Source organism: Myotis daubentonii, chromosome 6 (assembly GCF_963259705.1).
Source record: "Myotis daubentonii chromosome 6, mMyoDau2.1, whole genome shotgun sequence".
Classification (NCBI taxonomy): Eukaryota; Metazoa; Chordata; class Mammalia; order Chiroptera; family Vespertilionidae; genus Myotis; species Myotis daubentonii.
In genome coordinates, this window is record NC_081845.1 from 89,582,335 (window position 1) to 89,601,183 (window position 18,849).

An 18,849-nucleotide genomic window follows, 5' to 3' on the forward strand; every position below is an offset into this window, starting at 1 on the left:
TTGCAACACACCAGTTGAAAATCTCTAGTCTATGGTATTCAGTATAGTAACATACTCTAGTTTTGTAGCTAGAAGATGTAGGGGAACAGAATTTTCACCCCAAGTTATGTCTCTTTGGCACAGGATTATTTTAAGCTGGTTAATTCTAAAAAAAGAGCAGGCCTGGCAAAAGCTCAGGAAACCAGGTTGACATTCCCCTTTGTAAAATGCATTCACGTTTGTAAGAAAAGTGTCCCTTGGACAGGGTGTCTTCCTGGCTGCACCAGCAGAGGGGTGACCTTCTGCTTATCTCCAGAAACTCTTATCAGTGCCGCTAAGTCTGAAATCTGTACGGCAATCTTCGACCTAAGAATGTCCAAACCTGCAGAGAATATTTCTGAGTCTATTTGAACCAAACTGATGACATTTGCCTGGAAGCCAGATCGCAAATGCTCCACAGAAGGGATTTTTTGTGTGTGTTTTAACAGTCCCATTTGCCCCGGTGCCCCGCCCCCTGCCTTCCACTCACCTTTTCCCTCGGCCATTCTCCTCATCAGCCAGCTCCATTCAGTCTTTCTGAGAGGTCTGTAGGTACTGGATGTGGTGACCAAAATAAATAGTTGAAACATGGTTAGGATCCACAGACGCAAAGTGTTGGGGTCTCATGCCATACTCCTTTCCTGACTGAAAAAGAGGGCATTGTGCACCCCAAAGGAATGACTCTCAAATGGTGGGACTTCAGGGATCAATGAGAGGACGGTCTGGGTTGGTTCCATAGCACACACAGCCCTGCTGTGCTCCCTGGAAATGACCCGGGGGAAGGCATAGTTCTCGATGACCTCTGAACCGGCCAGTGGGCTTCTCTTCTGATTGAATTGTGTTTCCTGGCAGTAAAAATTTTAGACGTAGCATAGCAATGAAATTCCGATAGTATGATGTTCCCTTTGTAAGAGAAAGACTTTGAAATGGCCATACAGATTTATCTGAAAGCTCCCAACACTAATAATTAGAATCGATGCTTGTGCTCTGCCCTTAACCTGTAAGGACGTTTCTCTCCACCTCGGACTGGCTCTCAGCACAGGGCAGGCAGCTCCTGGGGGAACCCGCCAGGCCACACCTATGGGGCTTAGTATTGTCACTCAGCCGCCTCTCTCTCCTCAATGTCTGGTTGATCCCTGTAACTTCAAATATCTTTTTTTTGTTTTTAATATATTTTATTGATTTTTTACAGAGAGGAAGGGAGAGGGATAGAGAGCTAGAAACATCAATGAGAGAGAAACATCGATCAGCTGCCTCCTGCACACCTCCTACTGGGGATGTGCCCACAACCAAGGTACATGCCCTTGACTGGAATCGAACCTGGGACCCTTCAGTCCACAGGCCGATGCTCCATCCACTGAGCCAAACCAGTTATGGCAAATTTCAAATATCTTACCATGAATTTACATGGTCAACTTTTACTACTTGTTTGTGTTTTTTTATATATATAAATGATTATTCACAAATTTGATGCAAGTTTATAAAATTTACTGTAGTACTTTTTTGTGTTTTTACCTTAAATCTTACATATAACATAAAATTTACCATCTTAACATAAAATTTACCACTTTAACATCAAATTTACCATCTTTTTAAGCGACAGCATAGTAGTGTTAATTATATGATCCTCGTACAAATCTCTAGAACTTTCTTATCTTACAGAACTGAGACTCTACTCCTTGAACAATTTTGCCCCCTCCCCACATCCGCTGGCCATTACTATTATCTGTTTCTAAGAGTTTGACAACAGTCATGGGCCACTTAGGGACATGGATACATTCTAAGAAATTCATCCTTTTTTTAAAAAAAAAATCTTTGTTCAAAGTATTACATATGTCCCCTTCCCCCCACCTCCCATTGACCCCTTCTAGTCCGCCCCTGCCCCAGGCCTTCAGCACCCTATTGTCTGTGTCCATGGCTTATGCATATATGCATACAAGTTCTTTGGTTGATCACTTCCAACCCACCTATCCTCCCCCCACCTTCCCTCTGAGATTCTGAAATCTGTTCTATGCTCCTATGTCTCTGCATCTATTTTGTTCATCAGTTTATTTTGTTCATTAGATTCCACATGAGTGAGATCATGTGATACTTGTCTTTCTCTGACTGCCTTATTTCGCTTAGCATAATACTCTCCAGGTCCCACCATGCTGTCTCAACAGTAAGAGATCCTTCTTTTTTACAGCTGCATAGTATTCCATGGTATAGTGTACCACTGCTTTTCTATCCACTCATCTACTGATGGGCACTTGGGCTGTTCCAGATCTTAGCTATTTTAAATTGTGCTGCTATGAACATAGGGATGCTTACATTCTTTTTGATGGTATTTTGGGTTTCTTAGGATATATTCCTAGAAGTGGGATCACTTGATCAAATGTAGTTCCATATTTAATCTTTTGAGGAAACTCCATACTGTTTTCCATAGTGGTTGTACCATAATCTGCATTCCCACCTGCAGTGCACGAGGGTTCCCTTTTCTCCACATCCTCACCAGCACTTGTCATTTGTTGATTTGTTGATAGTACCCATTCTGGCACATGCGTGGTGACACCTCATTGTCGTTTTAATTTGCATCTCTCTGATGCTCAGTGACTTTGAGCATTTTTTTCATATGTTCCTTGGCCATCTGTATGTCCACTTTGGAGAAGTGTCTAGTCCATTTTTAAGTTAGATTATTTGTCTTCCTTTTGTTAAGTTGTATGAGTTCCTTATATATTTCAGATATTAACCCTTTATCAGATGTATCATTGCCAAATATATTCTCCCACACTGTGGGCTCCCTTTTCATTGTGTTGATGGCTCTTAGGTCCTTTTGTCATGTGCGAGCATCACAGGAAGCACTTACACAAACCTAGATGGTGTAGCCTATGTGGATGGAAGAACAGCCAACCCTGTCGAAAATCCTTACAAGAGTTTATTTGAGCCAAAATTGACAACAGAACTGGGAAGCAAGATCTCAAATGCTCTGGAGAATGACAGTTTTGCAATTTCCTTTTTACTTTTGTAATGAAGGAGGGAAGAAGGAAAGGAAGATTACATGAAGGTGGGAGGAAGCGAGAGGAGATATCTCTGTTTGCATTGCAGGATCTCAAGATGTGAGGATGGTTGTTTCCCAAGGATAAAAAAAGAGGCCCAAGATTCAACCTAGATGAGCAAGACAACAGACTTTGCTTAAGGCAAAGATAAGCCTTTTGGTACAGAAGTTACATGCCTGTGCTGCGACTACCCACCATGACCTGCTCGGTTAGGAATTTATGATCTCGTCTCTCTATGAGGTTATTCCATAGAACTCCCCTATCACCATTGGTTTTGTTTTTGGTTTTGTTTTTGTCCACAAGAGCTATGAAGCTCTCTTTTTTTTTTTCCTTTTTAAAGGAATCAACGTTTTCAAGTGATTGTGTTGTGACTCACTTTATGCTCTTAATGGCTTTTTTATATGACTCCTTAGGTGGGATGGGGAGTTCACAGGGGCACTATTCCCTTTGAAATTCCTACACAGACTGTGAACAGAAATATTCCCACACAGAGATAAAACAGTAAGTGTTTTAGCATCTGAAAGCATTATCAAATGTTCATTCACCACGAGGATGATCCCTTCACCTAACTGAAAGGAGAACGTCACAGGCGGGTGTGGGTCTTCGGAGCAGAGTTTAGGAGCCTCAGTGACCTTGGGGAAAACAAGCAGTCTGCTCGGCCAGTTTCATAGGGTGCAACCCAGATTGTGACCTGTCGCTATCAAGGTGAAACAGCAACTCAAAGCTCATTGCCTTATAAATTATCAAGATGGCGCTCTGTAACAAATTATTGTTGGCCACACCATAAATAAAAATGCTAATAAAGCCATGGCAGTGGTTTTATCAGCAGTGTACAGAAGTATATGCCCTGTGCCCCTCCCCCACGCACCCACTTTTTCCTTTTCTGTTCTTGAGGCTCAAGTTGTCTAGACATTCAGTAGTTTCAGCACAGATTCTATTTCCAAAAGCCCCCACTGGCTCCTGAGCAGAGAATGGGCATAACTCCTGATCTGGTTGGAAATTATTGATTCAAATGTGTGGATGGGGCCGGGGAGGGTGGGGAAGGAGGGGGAGGGGCGGAGAAGCACATTCTGAGTGGAAAGAGACAAAGGAGAGAGAGAGAGATTGAGAGAGAGAGAGAGAGAGAGAGAGAGAGAGAGAGAGAGAGAGAGAGAAGCCAGGAGAATGGAGAGCTGGTGTTAAGGGGTTTGGGAAAATGCAGGGAGGAAAGGAAGGGGCAACAGAAGAGAGGATGAGGAGAGAGTGACCATGACATTGAGGGGACAAGAAAGAGGAAGGGGTCAAGAAATGAACAAATAGCCGTAACCGGTTTGGCTCAGTGGATAGAGCGTCGGCCTGCAGACTGAAAGGTCCCAGGTTCGATTCCAGTCAAGGGCATGTACCTTGTTTGCGGGCACATCTCCAGTGGGAGGTGTGCAGGAGGCAGCTGATCGATGTTTCTCTCTCATCGATGTTTCTAGCTCTCTATCTCTCTCCCTTCCTATCTGTAAAAAATCAATAAAATATATATTAAAAAAAAAAAAAGAAATGAACAAATAGACCAAGTTGGAAGACAGAGAAACTAACAATTACAAAAACTTGGGATAAAAACCAACTCATCCACAACTGTTCTGCCTTGTCCTTGTGAGAGAGTGAAACTGAAATAGGAAGAGGCCCTTATTTTCTTAGGAAGAGAACACAGTCCGGAGGTGGGAGAGGAATGGGACAGAATTTTCCTAACAAAGAAAGGGAAAATTGTAGCCTCTCAAACTGCCCTCACCCCATAATGGATGAACCGTTTACACACAGTCCCTGACCTCCAGCCAGAGAGAGACCCAGGACAAAGGCCTGGTCCCTGGAAAAGATGAGGGCTGGGGAGTGAGTCTGCAGCATCAGGAGGGAGGCAGGCAGGGTTGTTTGTTGTTCTTTAACACATTTGTTTGATTTTTTTATTGAGATATAATTGACATATAACATTATATGGGTTTCAGGTGTACAATGGAATGATTTAATACTAGTATGCATAGTAAAACTGAAACTGGACAACCAGTGGGTCCGGGCTGCCTGTCACTACTTGGGCCAATTCAGCAGAAACAGGGTTGAATTATACTAGTACATGAGCGTTTATCCCAATAATGTGGGCAGGATGGGAGAGCAGCAGGGCATCCACAAAAATCTGCTCTGCATCTGCCCATAGACCAGCTGCTTATACAGGGTAGGACAAGGATTCCAGGGGGAAGTAGGGATCACAGGCACGGGGAAGCAGGCTGTGCAGGATGAGGTGGGACTCCATTGTTTGGGCAACAAGGTTGCTAATCTTTCCATGATAATAGGCAGTTCTTGAATGAGAATGGACCGCATTCCAAGGTTGACTCCCAGGTCCTGGGGACACACAACTCCCAGCCAGGTTAGAATGTCCTTTCTTTAACCAGAACAAGGCCTGGTTAACAGAACATGATTAATATTTTCCATTACCTTAGCTAGTCCCCAATATTCTATTTTTGCCCCTAACAAAATGAACACCACAAGTCCAGTTAACCTCCATCACCAAAACATAGTTACGAGAAATTTTTTTCTTGTGATGGAGACTTTTATGATTTACTCTCTTAGCAACGTTCAAACATGCAATACAGCATGTCAAACTCAAAGGCTAACATGGGCCAAATAAACAAGGTTTAAGTTTATGTGGGCCGCAAAAAAACAAAAGCTTCAATTTTCATAGAAACATAGGTTTATTTTGATAGAGACAGGCTGAATACAAAGGGCTGAAATAAATGAGTAATCCTTAACATAAAATAATAGAACATTTTAATAAAAATTAATATTTTTTCTTGAACATTAACTTACCAGACACTGAATAACTGCACCAATTAACAAGCGTAATGCAAATAAACCTATTTTTCTTGTTCTCTCAAAGCAAAATATTTCCTGTTGTGCACACGAAACAAGTCAGTTCAAGACCAATGACGTGGCCATCAGCTGCTAAAATATTCACTGCTGGTATTAGTGGAGAGAAATGATGTGCTTGCGGGTAAGGCTCATAAGGGAAATGAATGCAACGTGATTATAGTCATCAGTCATTAGGGAACGTTGCAGTTCATTATTAAAAATTATGTATAACAGGATATTGTAAAAATTAAGTTATGAAATTTTTATTAAAACATTTCTTACATACCGTTATATTGGCTGGGCCGCAAAAATATTTGTACTGTATATTACATCCCCCATGACTTTATTTTTATTTTATAACTGGAAGTTTGTACCTTTTGACCCCCTTCATCAATTTCATACACCCCCATCCCCCACCCTTTGCCCCCAACAATTCTACCAATCAGTCTCTGTATCTGTGAGCTTGGTTTTTGTTGTTGTTTTGTTTTTAAGTTTATTAATTTTTAGAAAGAGAGGAAGGTAGAGGAGAGAAACATCGATGTGAGAGCACAATGTGGATCAGGGATCGAGCCAGCAACCCAGGCAGGTGCCCTAACAGGAATTGAACCAGCAACCTCGTGGTGCATGCTAGGATGCCCCATCAACTGAGCTATACCAATGAAGGATGTTGTTTTAACTTTTTCAGGAACTGCCATACTGTTTTTCCATTGTGCATTCCCTTTTCTCCACATTTTTGCCCACACTTGTTTTTATCTTTTTTATAATAGTCATCTGACAGATATGAGGTGATAACACATTGGGGTTCTAATTTACATTTCGCTTATAATTAGTGATGTTAAGCGTCTTTTCATGTACCTGTTGGCCATCTGTATGTCTTCTTCAGAAAAATATCTATTCAGATCCTTTGCCCATTATATATATATATATATATTTTTTTTTTTTTTTCTTTACTTCAGAGAGGAAGGGAGAGGAAGAGAGATAGAACAACAAGGAGAATCACTGATTAGCTGCCTCCTGCAAGCCCCCTACTGAGGATCCAGCCCACAAACCAGACATTTACCCTGACTGGAAATGAAACCAGTTGGACCTCTTGGTTCATAGGTCGACACTCAACCACTGAGCCACACTGGCAGGGTCCTGCCCATTTTTTTCTTTTTAATCCTCATCAAAGGATATTTTTCATTGATTTTTAGAGAGAGTGGAAGGGAGAAGGAAAAACAGAGAGAAATATCGATGTGAGAGAAATACATCCATTGGTTGTTTCCTGCACATGTCCTGACCAGGGCCTGGGCCGGGGAGGAGCCTGTAACTGAGGTATGTGCCCTTAACCGGAATCGAACCCGGGACCCTTAGGTCTGCAGGCCGATGTTCTATCCACTGAGCCAAACCAGCTAGGGCCCATTTTTAAATTAAACTGTTTTGTTTTGCTATTGAGTTGTATGAGTTCTTTATATATTTTGGATATTTATTCCTTATCAGATATGTGACTTGCAAATATTTTCTCCCATTCCCTAGGCTGCCTTTTCATTTTGTTGATGGTTTTCTTTACTGTGCAGAAGCTCTGTAGTTTGATATGGTCCCACCTGTTTATTTTTGCTTTTGTTGCCTTGACTTTTGGAGTCAGTTCCAAAAAAAAAACCACTATCCAGACACTAAGACTGATGTCAAGGAACTTACTGTCTATGTTACTTGTAGGAGTTTTATGGTTTTGGGTCTTACATCTAAGTCTTTAACCCATTTTGGTTTAATTTTTGTGTATGGCATAAGATAGTCTAGTTTTATTATTTTGCATGTCCAGTTTCCCCAATGCCATTTACTGAAGAAACTGTCCTTTCCCCATTGTATATACTTGGTTCCTGTGCTGTGAACTTATTTCCAGGCTCTCTTCTGTTCCATCAATGTGTTTATGCCAATACTCTACTATTTTGATTACCATAGCTATTTAATATAGTTTATAATCAGGAGTATGATGCCTCCAGCTTTGTTCTTTTTTTCTCAAGATTGCTTTGGCTATGCTGGGTCTTTCGTAGGTCCATATAAATTTTAGATTGTTAGTTATATTTCTTTGGAAAATGCCGTTGGAATATTGATAAGGATTGCACTGAATCTGTTGATTTCTTTGGTAGGATGGACATTTTAACAGTATTCTTCCAATTGTTAACACCTTCGAACCTGTAAAGAATTTTTGTGAGTTTATTTGAGCCAAACTGTAGACAATTGCCGGGAGGCAGAATCTCAAGGGATTGGGATAATTCTCCAGAGAATGGCGGGTTTTCATCTATTTTTATACATTGCAATCCAAGGAGGAGACTTAGGTGGGTTACATGAAATCCATTGGTGATAGATTAGGGAGGAGGGAGAAAACAAAAGGGGGCGGGGAACCTCTGGGATTGGATAAAAAGTAAAATGATAGACACATTACTTAGGTGGGTACAGGATAGTTAATAGTCAACAATTAACAAGGTAACAATAACAATGAAGGAATTTGTGCTATCTGTCCTGGCGCCCAGACATTTGCTTGTGCCTTGAGGGGTCTGGAAAAAAGGGAAGTTACAAGTCACTGAGACATTTCAATGATATGTTATCGTACATGCAAAAAGACAATAAGTGCAATTAAGGTAAAGGTTGACCTTGACAGGGAAGATACTGGCCTAGGAGATGACTACCCACCATAACTGCTTTTAATTAAAGTTTAATTTCAGACCATCCTTTGTGGCTACTTTAGGTCTTTGAGTTTGCAAGACTGCCATGCAGGCCTCCCTTAGCTTGTCAGGTTAGCATGTGACCCCTTTCATCCACACAATCCATGAGCACAGAATATCTTTCCATTTATTTGTGTCTTTTATTGAATAATTGATTGCTTGATTAAATCTTCATTGTTGAAAGTATTACATAGGTCCTCCTTTATCCCCCATTAACCTCTTCTAGCCCATTCCTCCCCCTCTTCTATCTATTTTCATCAATATCTTATAGCCTTTCACGTCCTTGGTTAAATTAATTCCTAGGTGTTTTATTCTTTTTTATGCAATTGTGAGAGATATTGTCTTCTTAATTCCTCTTCCTGATATCCCATTAGTAGTATATTGAAGTGGAATTTATTTTTGTATATTGATTTTGTATCCTATAACTTTACTGAATCTGTTGATTAGCTCTAACAGTTTTTCATTGGAGTCTTCAGTAGGGTTTTCTACACATAATATCATGTGATCTACAAATAGTGACCGTTTTACTTCTTACTTTCCAATTTGGATGCCTTTTATTTCTTTTTCTTGCATAATTGCTCTGGCTATGACTTCCATTGGGTGTGTGTTTTTGACAAATATGTTTGTGACCGTCATTCTCTTCATTGCACAAATGTTTAATGAGTGTCTATTATGTAACAGTCCTGGGGGAATATATCATTGAACAATCCAGACTCCCCACCCACAAGCTGTCATTTTAATGTTGTATAGTATATTAGAGATACATAGTATATTTGAGAAAATTTAGTGCTAGGAGGAAAATAGGGCTAGCAAGGGGGATAAGGAGGGCAAGTGTGTGCGTTTGTGTGTGGAGGGTGTGTGTGCGCAACTTTAAATAGGCCTGGGAGTATCAAAGCGGTTTTTCCCCTAGAGTTACAGTGTGTGTAGCCAGGGAAGGGGTAAGGGAGGGGTCTTGCACAGCGCTGTCCAGGCTGCTCCTCCCCGCACCTAACCAAACCCCTCCCCCAAGGGTCTCACAACAGAGCACCTGAGAATGGGGCCAAATGGAGAAGCCACGCCTTTGTGGCTGGGTTCGTTCTTGATATCCTGATTCTTGGCAGTTTCTCCGGTCCCTTTCTGATCCCCTTTTCCCAGGCTTATAATTAATAGTAAGGTGAGGCAAAAACTGAATTACAGGCAAAATAACAGGAGTCACAACTCCCTGACCCCAGTCATTAGGTCCACACTCATTTTCTTTAATACCCCAGTACTAGGAGCAAATGCGGGTCCCAGACACCCCTATCGCTCAGGCATTGGGCACCGGGGAACGCAATCAGCCGCGAAGCGCACCTCGTGTGACTCCCGCTGCGGCGGGCTCGGGGGCGGGGCGGGATCGGGGGCGGGGCCGGAGAGGGGCGGACCCTAGTCGGCCCCGCCCCCGGGGCCTGGCGCGGGCGGGAGGTGAGCGCTGGGCGCTGATTAAAGCGGCGCGCGGAGGCGGGCGCAGCGCACATTGCTGTGGCGCGCGTAGGGCAGCCCACGTGTCTCCCGAAGTCGGGCCCTGAGTTCCCCCCCCAGCTTCTCTTACCGCCGCGATCCGGGGCGCTCCCTCGGCCCCCTTGGTGTGTGCCCACCCCGGCCCGCGCGAGCAGGGCCCCCCGCACAATTTCCCGCGCTCCGTGGGCCAACTTGGAGAATCTACTTTGTCCCCGGAGCCGCACGGGGGGTTCGGGGCACTGCGCATGCGGAGCTCCAAATTCAAACAGCTGTTTCCAGAGGCTGGAGGGCGGGTGGACCGGGAGCCACTGGGGCTAGGAGACGCGTTGGCCCGGAGGTGGCCGCTCGGGAGCCATGGTGGACCGGGGCCCTCTGCTCACCTCGGCCATCATCTTTTACTTGGCCATCGGGGCGGCGATCTTCGAGGTGCTGGAGGAGCCGCACTGGAAGGAGGCTAAGAAGAAGTACTACACGGAGAAGCTGCATCTACTCACCAAGTTCCCATGCCTGAGCCAGGAGGGCCTGGACGAGATCTTGCAGGTGAGGCGCCGCGTTGCCCCTACGAACACCTGACGCTGGCTCGAGCTCTGGGAGTGCGGCGGGGGCGCCCCTCGCAGCTTTGGGTGACCCTCGCCCCGGTGGGTTGTCCTGGGGAGACAGGAGGGGTGTCTCCTGGATGTGGTTGCCGGGATCTTTCGTTCACCCGTGGACACAGGAGTCACCTTGGGACCCAGTTTGTGCAGAGAATTTAGGGTTGACCTCCGGGTGAACCGGGCCCCTCGGTGGCTCGCTGTGGGGGTGCGGGGCCCTCCTTCCTTGGAGGGGGGCTGTGGGGCGGAGGAAAGCGTTTATCTTTCCTTGGAGACGCTCCCGGAGTGCGAGAGCCCAGCCGGTTGTCACCCGCCCAGCGTCTGCACCTCCCATCTCCCGGGCCAGCGCCGCTCCGGCACGACTGTTTTTCGGGAATGGGAGCCGCGCGGAGTTGCTGGAAGGTCCCCAGGTCCAGCCTGAGCAAGACCCCCTTCCCCCGTCGGGCGAGGAGCGGGGTGAGGGCTCTGCCCGGCTGCGCCGCGGGGCCGGCCGGCGGCTGGAATGCTGCAGACGCGCTCGGGCTTCCGGGAGAGCTTATCTCGCCGTCTCGCCTGTCGGGAAGGCTAACTCCCCGGGCTCGCGGATAAACTTGGTGAAAGTAGTGGGCTGAGCAAAGGAACCAGACCCGGAGTCCATGGGGGGCCGGGAGGAGAGGCTGTGCCGAATGGGGGGGGGGGGTGAGGAGAGTTTCCCGCCCCGGTTGGCATTGGGAGTTTCTTCTGGTTCATCTGCCCCATGAGGGCATTGACCTCGCTGGGCTAAACCGACCCTTGGCCAGGACTCGAGGCCCAATACTCAGTTTCCTGAAGACCCTTGGCCTTACCTGTCCAGCGTGGCCTGCACGGATGGCATCCTGCAGGGGATGACCCGGACCTGAGTGGGAGCTGTGGAGCAGGGGTAGTGGATGGAAGATGTTACCTTTCTCCTGGGGTGAAAGATACCATAAAGGAGGTTGGACAGGAGCAACATTTAATCTACAGCAGCCACCCCCCGGCCCCCAATGCTATGTGCCTGTCTAGTTGTCTCATTCTTCTGGCCTCAGTTTCCCTGTATGTAAAATGGGAACAAACCCGTCGTCATCCATCTTTCCTGCCCTGAACTGTTGGAAGGTTGAAAGCATTGGAAAACACGAAGCCATCTGCTTGTGACTCCCTTTTTGTCCCCAAATCAATAGACATTTGAAGATGAGCATATCGGTGCCTGCCAGCAGCCAGACCGACTAGCAGACTGGGGACCACTGGAAGGGGGAGGCTGAGTCAGCAGGCTGGGTGTGTGTTTTCAGTGGGGAAATTTTCCGGGGTGGGGGCTGGTGGGAGGTGAGGTTGGAGAAGGACGGTGAGCTTCAGGAGGTAGCTGGTTCCAGCGGGAGTCCTGGGGCGATGCGGGTTCGTTTGCCCTGGGTGCATGGGTTGGGGAAGGGTCACTGTATAATTTCCCTTGAGGAAACAATTCTTCTGTTGTTTAGTTTCTTCCAGGGCTTTGTTTAGAGGGGAAGAAGGCAGGCGAGTATGATAATAAAGAATCGAGCTGCCCTCGAAGTTTCCTTCTTCACCGCTCCTCCACCAACCACTGCAGGAAGGAAAGAATTCAAGGCTGAATGTGGGAAAATAAACTTCAAAACACGAGGAGAAGGGAAAAGAGGGGGGTCGGCGTGAGGCAGCCGGGTGCAGCTGGTGGTAGGAGCTTTGGAGTGTTGACAGCTTTCTTAAGGTGTTTGAGCAAACAATATGTTTCTTAATTTGAGGTCCTGTGAACCGCCCCCCACCCCCACCCCCAAGAAAGCAGGTAACTTAGAAAAAGGATTTGGGCGTCAGGCCAGTGTGATTTGGAGATAATTACGGATAGCCCTGTCCCCATCTGCAGCCAAAAAACTCTCAAACTATCTCCAACTGGGCGAGTCTCCTCCCTTCGTAGGAAAAATCCAAGAAATGAAAACCAGTGGAAGCATTTTGTTAGCGTTACTTTTTTAGTTTCCAGAAGTCTGCCAGGCTTGGCTTTCTGATGCGACTTGGGGCATTGCCCTTGGCCTCAGGAAATTGGTTGAAGGAAAAATGAAAACTCCGAAATCTTTCCAAAGGGGTTGCTGGGGCATTTTCCACCTGAGGTTCTGAATCACCTTTGTAATTCTAAGGAAGCCCTGGCTAGGAATTCCTGGGGTGGGGGCAGGCTCCTGGGAGGGGTGGAGGGAAGCGTGTGGGGGCAGTGCAAGTCTGGGTTGGGGTTTTTCCTCACATTGGAAACTGCTTTCAAATCCGTGAGAAAGGGAGTTGGCACACCTTTCTCTAGATCTTTGGAAATAGTCCCCGAGTTGTCAGGTGCTTCCTTCCGGCTCAAGCTGTGGTTGAACAGAGGCGGAGGTGGACTTGCAGATGCTCTGCACCCTCCCAGCCTTGGGCCACGTGGCCGCCCTCCTTCCTGCTTCAGAGCCATCTTGACCCTCTGCTGTGACGCTTGCTGCACCAGGCATTGGGCGAACTCTGTCCCCCTAGCCTTTCCCTAAATTGCAGAGGTTCCCACGAGGGGAATTAGCACAGACTGAGCCCCTGGTGCACATTGTGGGTAGCATCAGCATTTGATGAGAGGGCACAGTCTGGTTTTGCCATCTGGCTTGGCCATTTACCCATCAAGCCATTTAAGTTCCTCATCTGCAACATGAGGTCTGGTAAGGGTCAAGTCAAGTAGAAGCATGCGGCCAGATGTGTGCAGATGTAACGTAGGAGAGCGAGCTCATCTCCCTGTCACTTGCGCGTATGGAGCACTGACCAAGGCAAGTTGCCAAGTGCGTTACCTGTACCAGGTCAGGTACTCCTTACAGCCGCCTTGCCTATTTAGATAAGGACACCGAAGCTCAGGGAAGTTAAAGTGGCTTTGGTGACACAGCAAGAAGGCACAGCCTGGGGTGGGGACCAGCTGTCTGCCTCCTGGTGCCCCCCTGCCCCCCACCTTGGGCATGTGACACTGTTGAGTGGTTGGTCTGTAAGTGAGTTTAGTAAATTGGTTCAGCTGGACTCTGGTGTGCTGGGAAATTCTATTTTCTCTTCCCCCAAGAACAGGCACCTGCACGCAGGCTTCTCGAAGCTCTGCCTGTTCAGCTGCCTCCTCCTCCATTACTGAAGGGAGCACCAGTCCACAGTGCCCCACACCCCACTCCCACGAAACCACTGAGGATTGGGGTAAAGGGGGAGAATGAACCCTTCTCAGCCTTCACCTCTGGTGTACAGTGATCATAAACAGGAAGGATTTGAGGACTCACCAACCGCCAGGGCTTTGAGCACTTCATGTACAGTCTTATTTTAATCTAATCCTGGTGACCACCCCCCTTTTATAGATGAGGACAATGAGGCTAAAGAAAAAAAATTATATAACTTGCCCAGGATCATATAGTGCAAACTCAGAAAGTGTGTTGTATTCCAAAGTGCACGGGAATTAGTCAGCAAGCATTTATTAAGCACCCACTGTGTTCCAGACAGTGAGTAAGGTGCTAGGAGTCCAAAGGTGAATTAAATCACTGCTTGAGCTGGAGATAAGAATGAGTAAACTCACCACGACTTAGCGCAGAGATGTTCAGGAGGGACTCTTAAAGAGGGCCCCTCGTCCAGCCTGAGGGGTCAGGGAGGGCTCCGGGCGGAGGTGACTACAGCCAGAGTGGGGTCTTAGAATTAGGGGGGCTTAGAAGGGGAAAGAGGGTTTGGGCTGTGGCTCTTGAGATTCCCAAGTTTCCTGGGGTGTGGTAGGGATCACCCCAGGCCCTGCCCTCCACTGGGGCCCTCCATCCCTGACTCTGGGTTTTCCTAGATTGCTCACCTAGATGCCCAGTTCCCAGAAGGCTCTTGGATTTCGCTGGCCTCCTTGCTGCTAAGCTGCAAACTGCATTATTCTATTGGGAGGTTTTCCATGTGTCCCAGACCTCTCCTTTTATTTTCTGAACCCTTCCTACTCTATCCATGCTCCGGTCTACAGTAGTGAGGCCCATTCCAATTTTGAGGTTCTGACATCCTGTTATTAACACCAACCCTCCTCCTAAAATGTGAAAAATACAGCTATGCAGTAAAATTACATCCCACCAAAATGCTCAGAATGGGGCACATTCATTGAATTTTTTGGAGAATTGAGGGTTAACATGAAAACCTCTTTTGTGTCAAGCCTCGTTGGAAATTGTAAAAGTGCACTGGTCCACGTAAATGCCTTTGTAAGTACAGGGAGCACAATAGATCTTTTGATTGTCCAGGATCGCGGAGGCCTCCACGTCATTGGCTCACACTTGAACTCTCACCTTCTAGGACTGAGAAATGAAAAGAGAAGCTGGGTTTGGGAGAGGGAATGGAAGAAAAGGGTCCCTTTTCTAAAGGCTCGTTTTCTTAGTAATGTTTTGCTCAAAGGCCAGGCAGCCACATACACACACACACACACACACACACACAAAATTTCTCAAATTGATAAATCTGCTTTAGTTAACTGCTTTAGAGTTTTAACAGTAAAGTGAATTTTTATTGAATCGTTTTGAGAATTTTACTAGAGCCCTAAGGACGATTAAAGGTGGCATGGTAATAGAGACTCATTGAGGGTAGAAATTAGCAAGTGTTGAAATGTTCGGGTGGGGGTGGGGACTTCCTATAGGAGGGGTTCCAGGGAGGTGATGACTGGCTTCTAAGTGTTTTCCTGGGGTTTTGCCATATTTACAGTCTGTCGTTTAAAAGAAACAGAATCTTCCAGTTTTGAATGCTGTGCTTGGCTGGCTCTGACCTCAGGCTTTCATCTTGAACTTGGCTGTTTGCTGTCTGATTGGGCTCAGCCTCTGAACTCTACGTGTGTGTTTGGGGGGGTAGTGGGTACGGGGGATATAGGGAGCAGCAAAGTACAAGGCAAGGTTTTGGGGAGCAGCAGAGAAGCTATGCTCCGGAGAACAGTACTCCCAAGAAGGTCTTTGTACCAACTGGGCTGTTCGATCTGAGTGGTTTTACAGGAGCCGATTGGCCGGAACTGGGCGATACAGAGGCCAGGGAGGTGGGTGACTAGAGGGAAACACTGGGCTGTCTCCTTGAACATCCCCATGGATCAGCCCAGCACGCTGGCCTCGGCCTGCAGCCACAGGGCAGAGAGGTAAGGGTCCGGTAAGGAAGCTCTCTGGGCTAGCCTAGGAATTTGATCTCACCAAGTTTTTGTAATTTTCAAGTCAGGGAGTGAACAGCATTTCAGAAAGTTCTTCACAGCCCTTTGTAACTTGAAAGGAGTGGAATATTCTACTGTGACCTAACGGTACTTCTGTGGTGATAAGGACGTTTTCTCCCTTTCTCTGTGATGTGACTGAGTGTGGTTTTTCTACCAAAGCCTGCGGAGCTCACAGCCCTCCCCCCAGGAGCCCGCCATGCTCCCTCACACCTCAACTTTCAGTTAGGGTGCCACTCCCTTCCCTGAGCCCCTTGGGAGGTCCAGGTGTGAGCCCCCCTCCCTGCCAAAGACACCCCCACTTGATGCCCTTCCCACACTCTGCCCAAGTGGCACTTTTATGTCCAAGTGAGGCAGTTAATCCACTCCCCAAACTTCAGAGGCCTGGGCAGCGTTAGGGATGACAGAGGAGCCCCGCACCGCCAGCTGTCACTTCTGTGTGTGCTGAAGCCTCAGAAACCAGCCGGGGCTTTAGACCCAGGAGCTCGGTGTGGGGGGGAGAGAAACCGGGCTGTGGTGGTGAAAGGAGGGAAATGCCGTCCTGGTGCTGAGTGATGGGTTGCAGATGGTTGAGTCTGGAGAGACCGAGGCGGGTCAGAGGGCCTCGGAGGATTGGGTTTCTGTTTCCTGAGGCCTGTAGAACCCCTTGGCCTACTGGGGACCTGGCCCTGAAAGAAACATAACCCGTGCCCCCAGGGAGCCCCCCTTAGCCAACTCCCCCATCTAGGAGCTGTTACCTGAAGGACATTGGTAAGTGTCCCAGAGGCTCCAAGTATGAACCATTGAGTTACTTTCTGCTCTGGAACATAGAGGGAGGGGGACAGGAGCCGTGTGAGGAGCAGCCCCTGGGAGCATTCTGCTCAGTCCCTGCTGTGTGCTAGGCACACTGGGGCAGGTGGTATTGCTCTGCCAGGAAACTGGGAGCCAGGGAATTTGGGCCAGCTACAGGCGGAGAGTCACAGGGCCTGCTGTCGGCAGAGCCTCAGGGCCTGACCACAAGTGGAGGTAGAGGCAGGAGGTTGGAGTGGTGGAGTGGGGGTGGGCGGTGGATCTGTGAACTATAGCCCTCTGCAGCAGGTACTCTTACTGGCCCATCCTCCCCTGAAGAGTAGCAGCATGGACCATCGAGGGTCCGTGACTTGCCCGAGTCCGTACAGCTGAGAAGTGGAAGCACGGGAATTTGAACCCAGAGCCCACAGGGAGGCCACAATGAAGGCGGGAAATGCAAGGTTGGTGTGGTGTCCTCAGAGCCATGGGACGACTTGCAGGAGGCTTACTCAGCTGTGTGCCTCCAGCCAGCCACCTCCTGGTCTTTGAAAAGGATAATGGTGCGGGAGCTCCCCCGTGTCTGCAGAAGCCGTGGGGACACCAAGACAGAGTGCTGGGCGCATGCGGCAGGTTCTTGGCCGCGTTTCAGCTGCTGTTCCTGTGCCCTGGCTCCCTGCGGGGTCCCCTTCCTCACATGCTTCAGGCCCCATCACTGAGCTAAGCTGCAGATGGAGGCACAGATGAGAAAATGCAGATCCCTCCGTTTTCCATTTTCTGCAAATTCACCCACAACCCTCCCCTCAGAAGAGGTCACGGTCAGCACCTCATGCTGTGGCAGGCTCCCTCCTCTCCTTCAGCAGGCCCTGCTCCCTGCTCTGGGGCGGAGGGGCTTCTCAGCGCAGTCCTGGCTTGTCCTGGGCCTTGTTTAAACCTTTTCCCTCCTGGACGATTCCTGGGTCCAAATGGCCCTCATGGGTGACCTCCCTGGAGAGTGGTCACGTGGGACCAGGGGTAGGCAGATGCCACCTACCTCCCCTCTTGGGGCCCTTGGTAGCGAGGGCTCTCGGACTGGCTTTGAGATGTATATTCAATTTTTCCTATCCTCTATCTAAACAGTTTGGTTTCCTCCCTAAATATCTAGGGAAGATTGTGTATTTGTGGCTGTTGTACCTCCCATGACCCACTGTAATCTTGCTGCAGCTGCTTCCCCGGCCACCACTTTTTTTTTTTCGGGGGGTGAGGGGGCCTTGCCCCAACGGCTGAGGGAGAAGCCCTTTGAGTGGATGGGATTTGGGGCCGGGGCTGAGACCTGTATCTGAACCACTGTTGGGGAATCGTTTTTATGCTCCCTCCTGGTTTGTGCTGTGTGGCCCTGGTCAGATTTCACCTCTCTGCACTCCTTCCTTCCAGTACATTCGCCCATCCACTCAGGAAGGCTCAGAGTGCCTGCTACCTTAGCCCCAGCTGGACCGTAGGAGCCTATGTGGCTGGGGCCACAGCTCCCCGCCCTTGGCCCTGTGATCCCAGGCCCAGCCACGAGACATGCTCAGCATGTGTGTGTGGGTTTTAGTCAACCACTGACTTGCTCAGAACATGTCTGTTGGGCCTGAGTGCCCTGTGTTGTGTCTGGTTCTGAGGGGGACACCAAGAGCCATACGCGGACCGTTGGGTTGAAGTCCAGCCTGGAGGGCCCAGCCTCTAGCAAGATGAGGCAGTTACCTGGGTAAACTGAGCCAGCCCAGACTCTGGCCCTGGTCTCCCAGGCTCTGAACCCTGGAGAGGAGAGGGCTGGGCCATTATCCAAGTTTATTCCCCCTTCCCCCCCCTCCCCCCTTTTAGGCTACTTGAGGTGGGCCCAGGCTTCCTAGGCGGTAAGGCCAGGCTCTCAGGTCACCTTGAGCGTACCGCCGCTGGAACACCCTCTCAGGTCACCTTGAGCTTATCGCTGCCGCAACACCCTCTCAGGTCACCTTGAGCATATTGCCGCCGGCACACCCTTGGGCGTGAAGATAGTGCGTGCAAAGCTCACTCACTCCGTCACCTTTCCCAGTTAACCTCTACCACCAGTTTATCATTTTATCTCCTATTTGATGGAACAAACTGCTCTCCCTGGTTTGTTTCTCCCCAGAAATCCCCTGCTTGTACCCACTATCCCTTGCTTCATGAACTTTCCCTAAACTCCGCTCTCCTGGGATGAGGGAGTGTGCTCAGCAGGTCTGTCCTCA

General features: G+C 48.2%; 1 protein-coding gene and 2 long non-coding RNA genes across 3 annotated transcripts in view; 2 read left to right on the forward strand and 1 right to left on the reverse strand.

Annotated features, from left to right (window-relative positions):
* LOC132237366 (uncharacterized) overlaps nucleotides 1–18,849 on the forward strand; it is a 109,033-nt gene that overhangs the window by 33,153 nt on the left and 57,031 nt on the right. The window lies entirely within an intron of this gene.
* Nucleotides 10,098–18,849, forward strand: part of KCNK5 (potassium two pore domain channel subfamily K member 5) — a 35,114-nt gene continuing 26,362 nt past the window's right edge. Inside the window, exon 1 of the mRNA XM_059701792.1 lies at nucleotides 10,098–10,639. Within this exon, the coding sequence (XP_059557775.1) occupies nucleotides 10,454–10,639 (186 nt within the window). The 5' untranslated portion in view covers nucleotides 10,098–10,453. The remainder of the gene's footprint in view (nucleotides 10,640–18,849) is intronic.
* Nucleotides 10,176–11,617, reverse strand: LOC132237363 (uncharacterized). Its single transcript, XR_009453515.1, has 2 exons — nucleotides 11,534–11,617; nucleotides 10,176–10,768 (listed from the first exon to the last, which is right to left on the reverse strand). It is a non-coding gene; the product is annotated as an uncharacterized LOC132237363 (long non-coding RNA).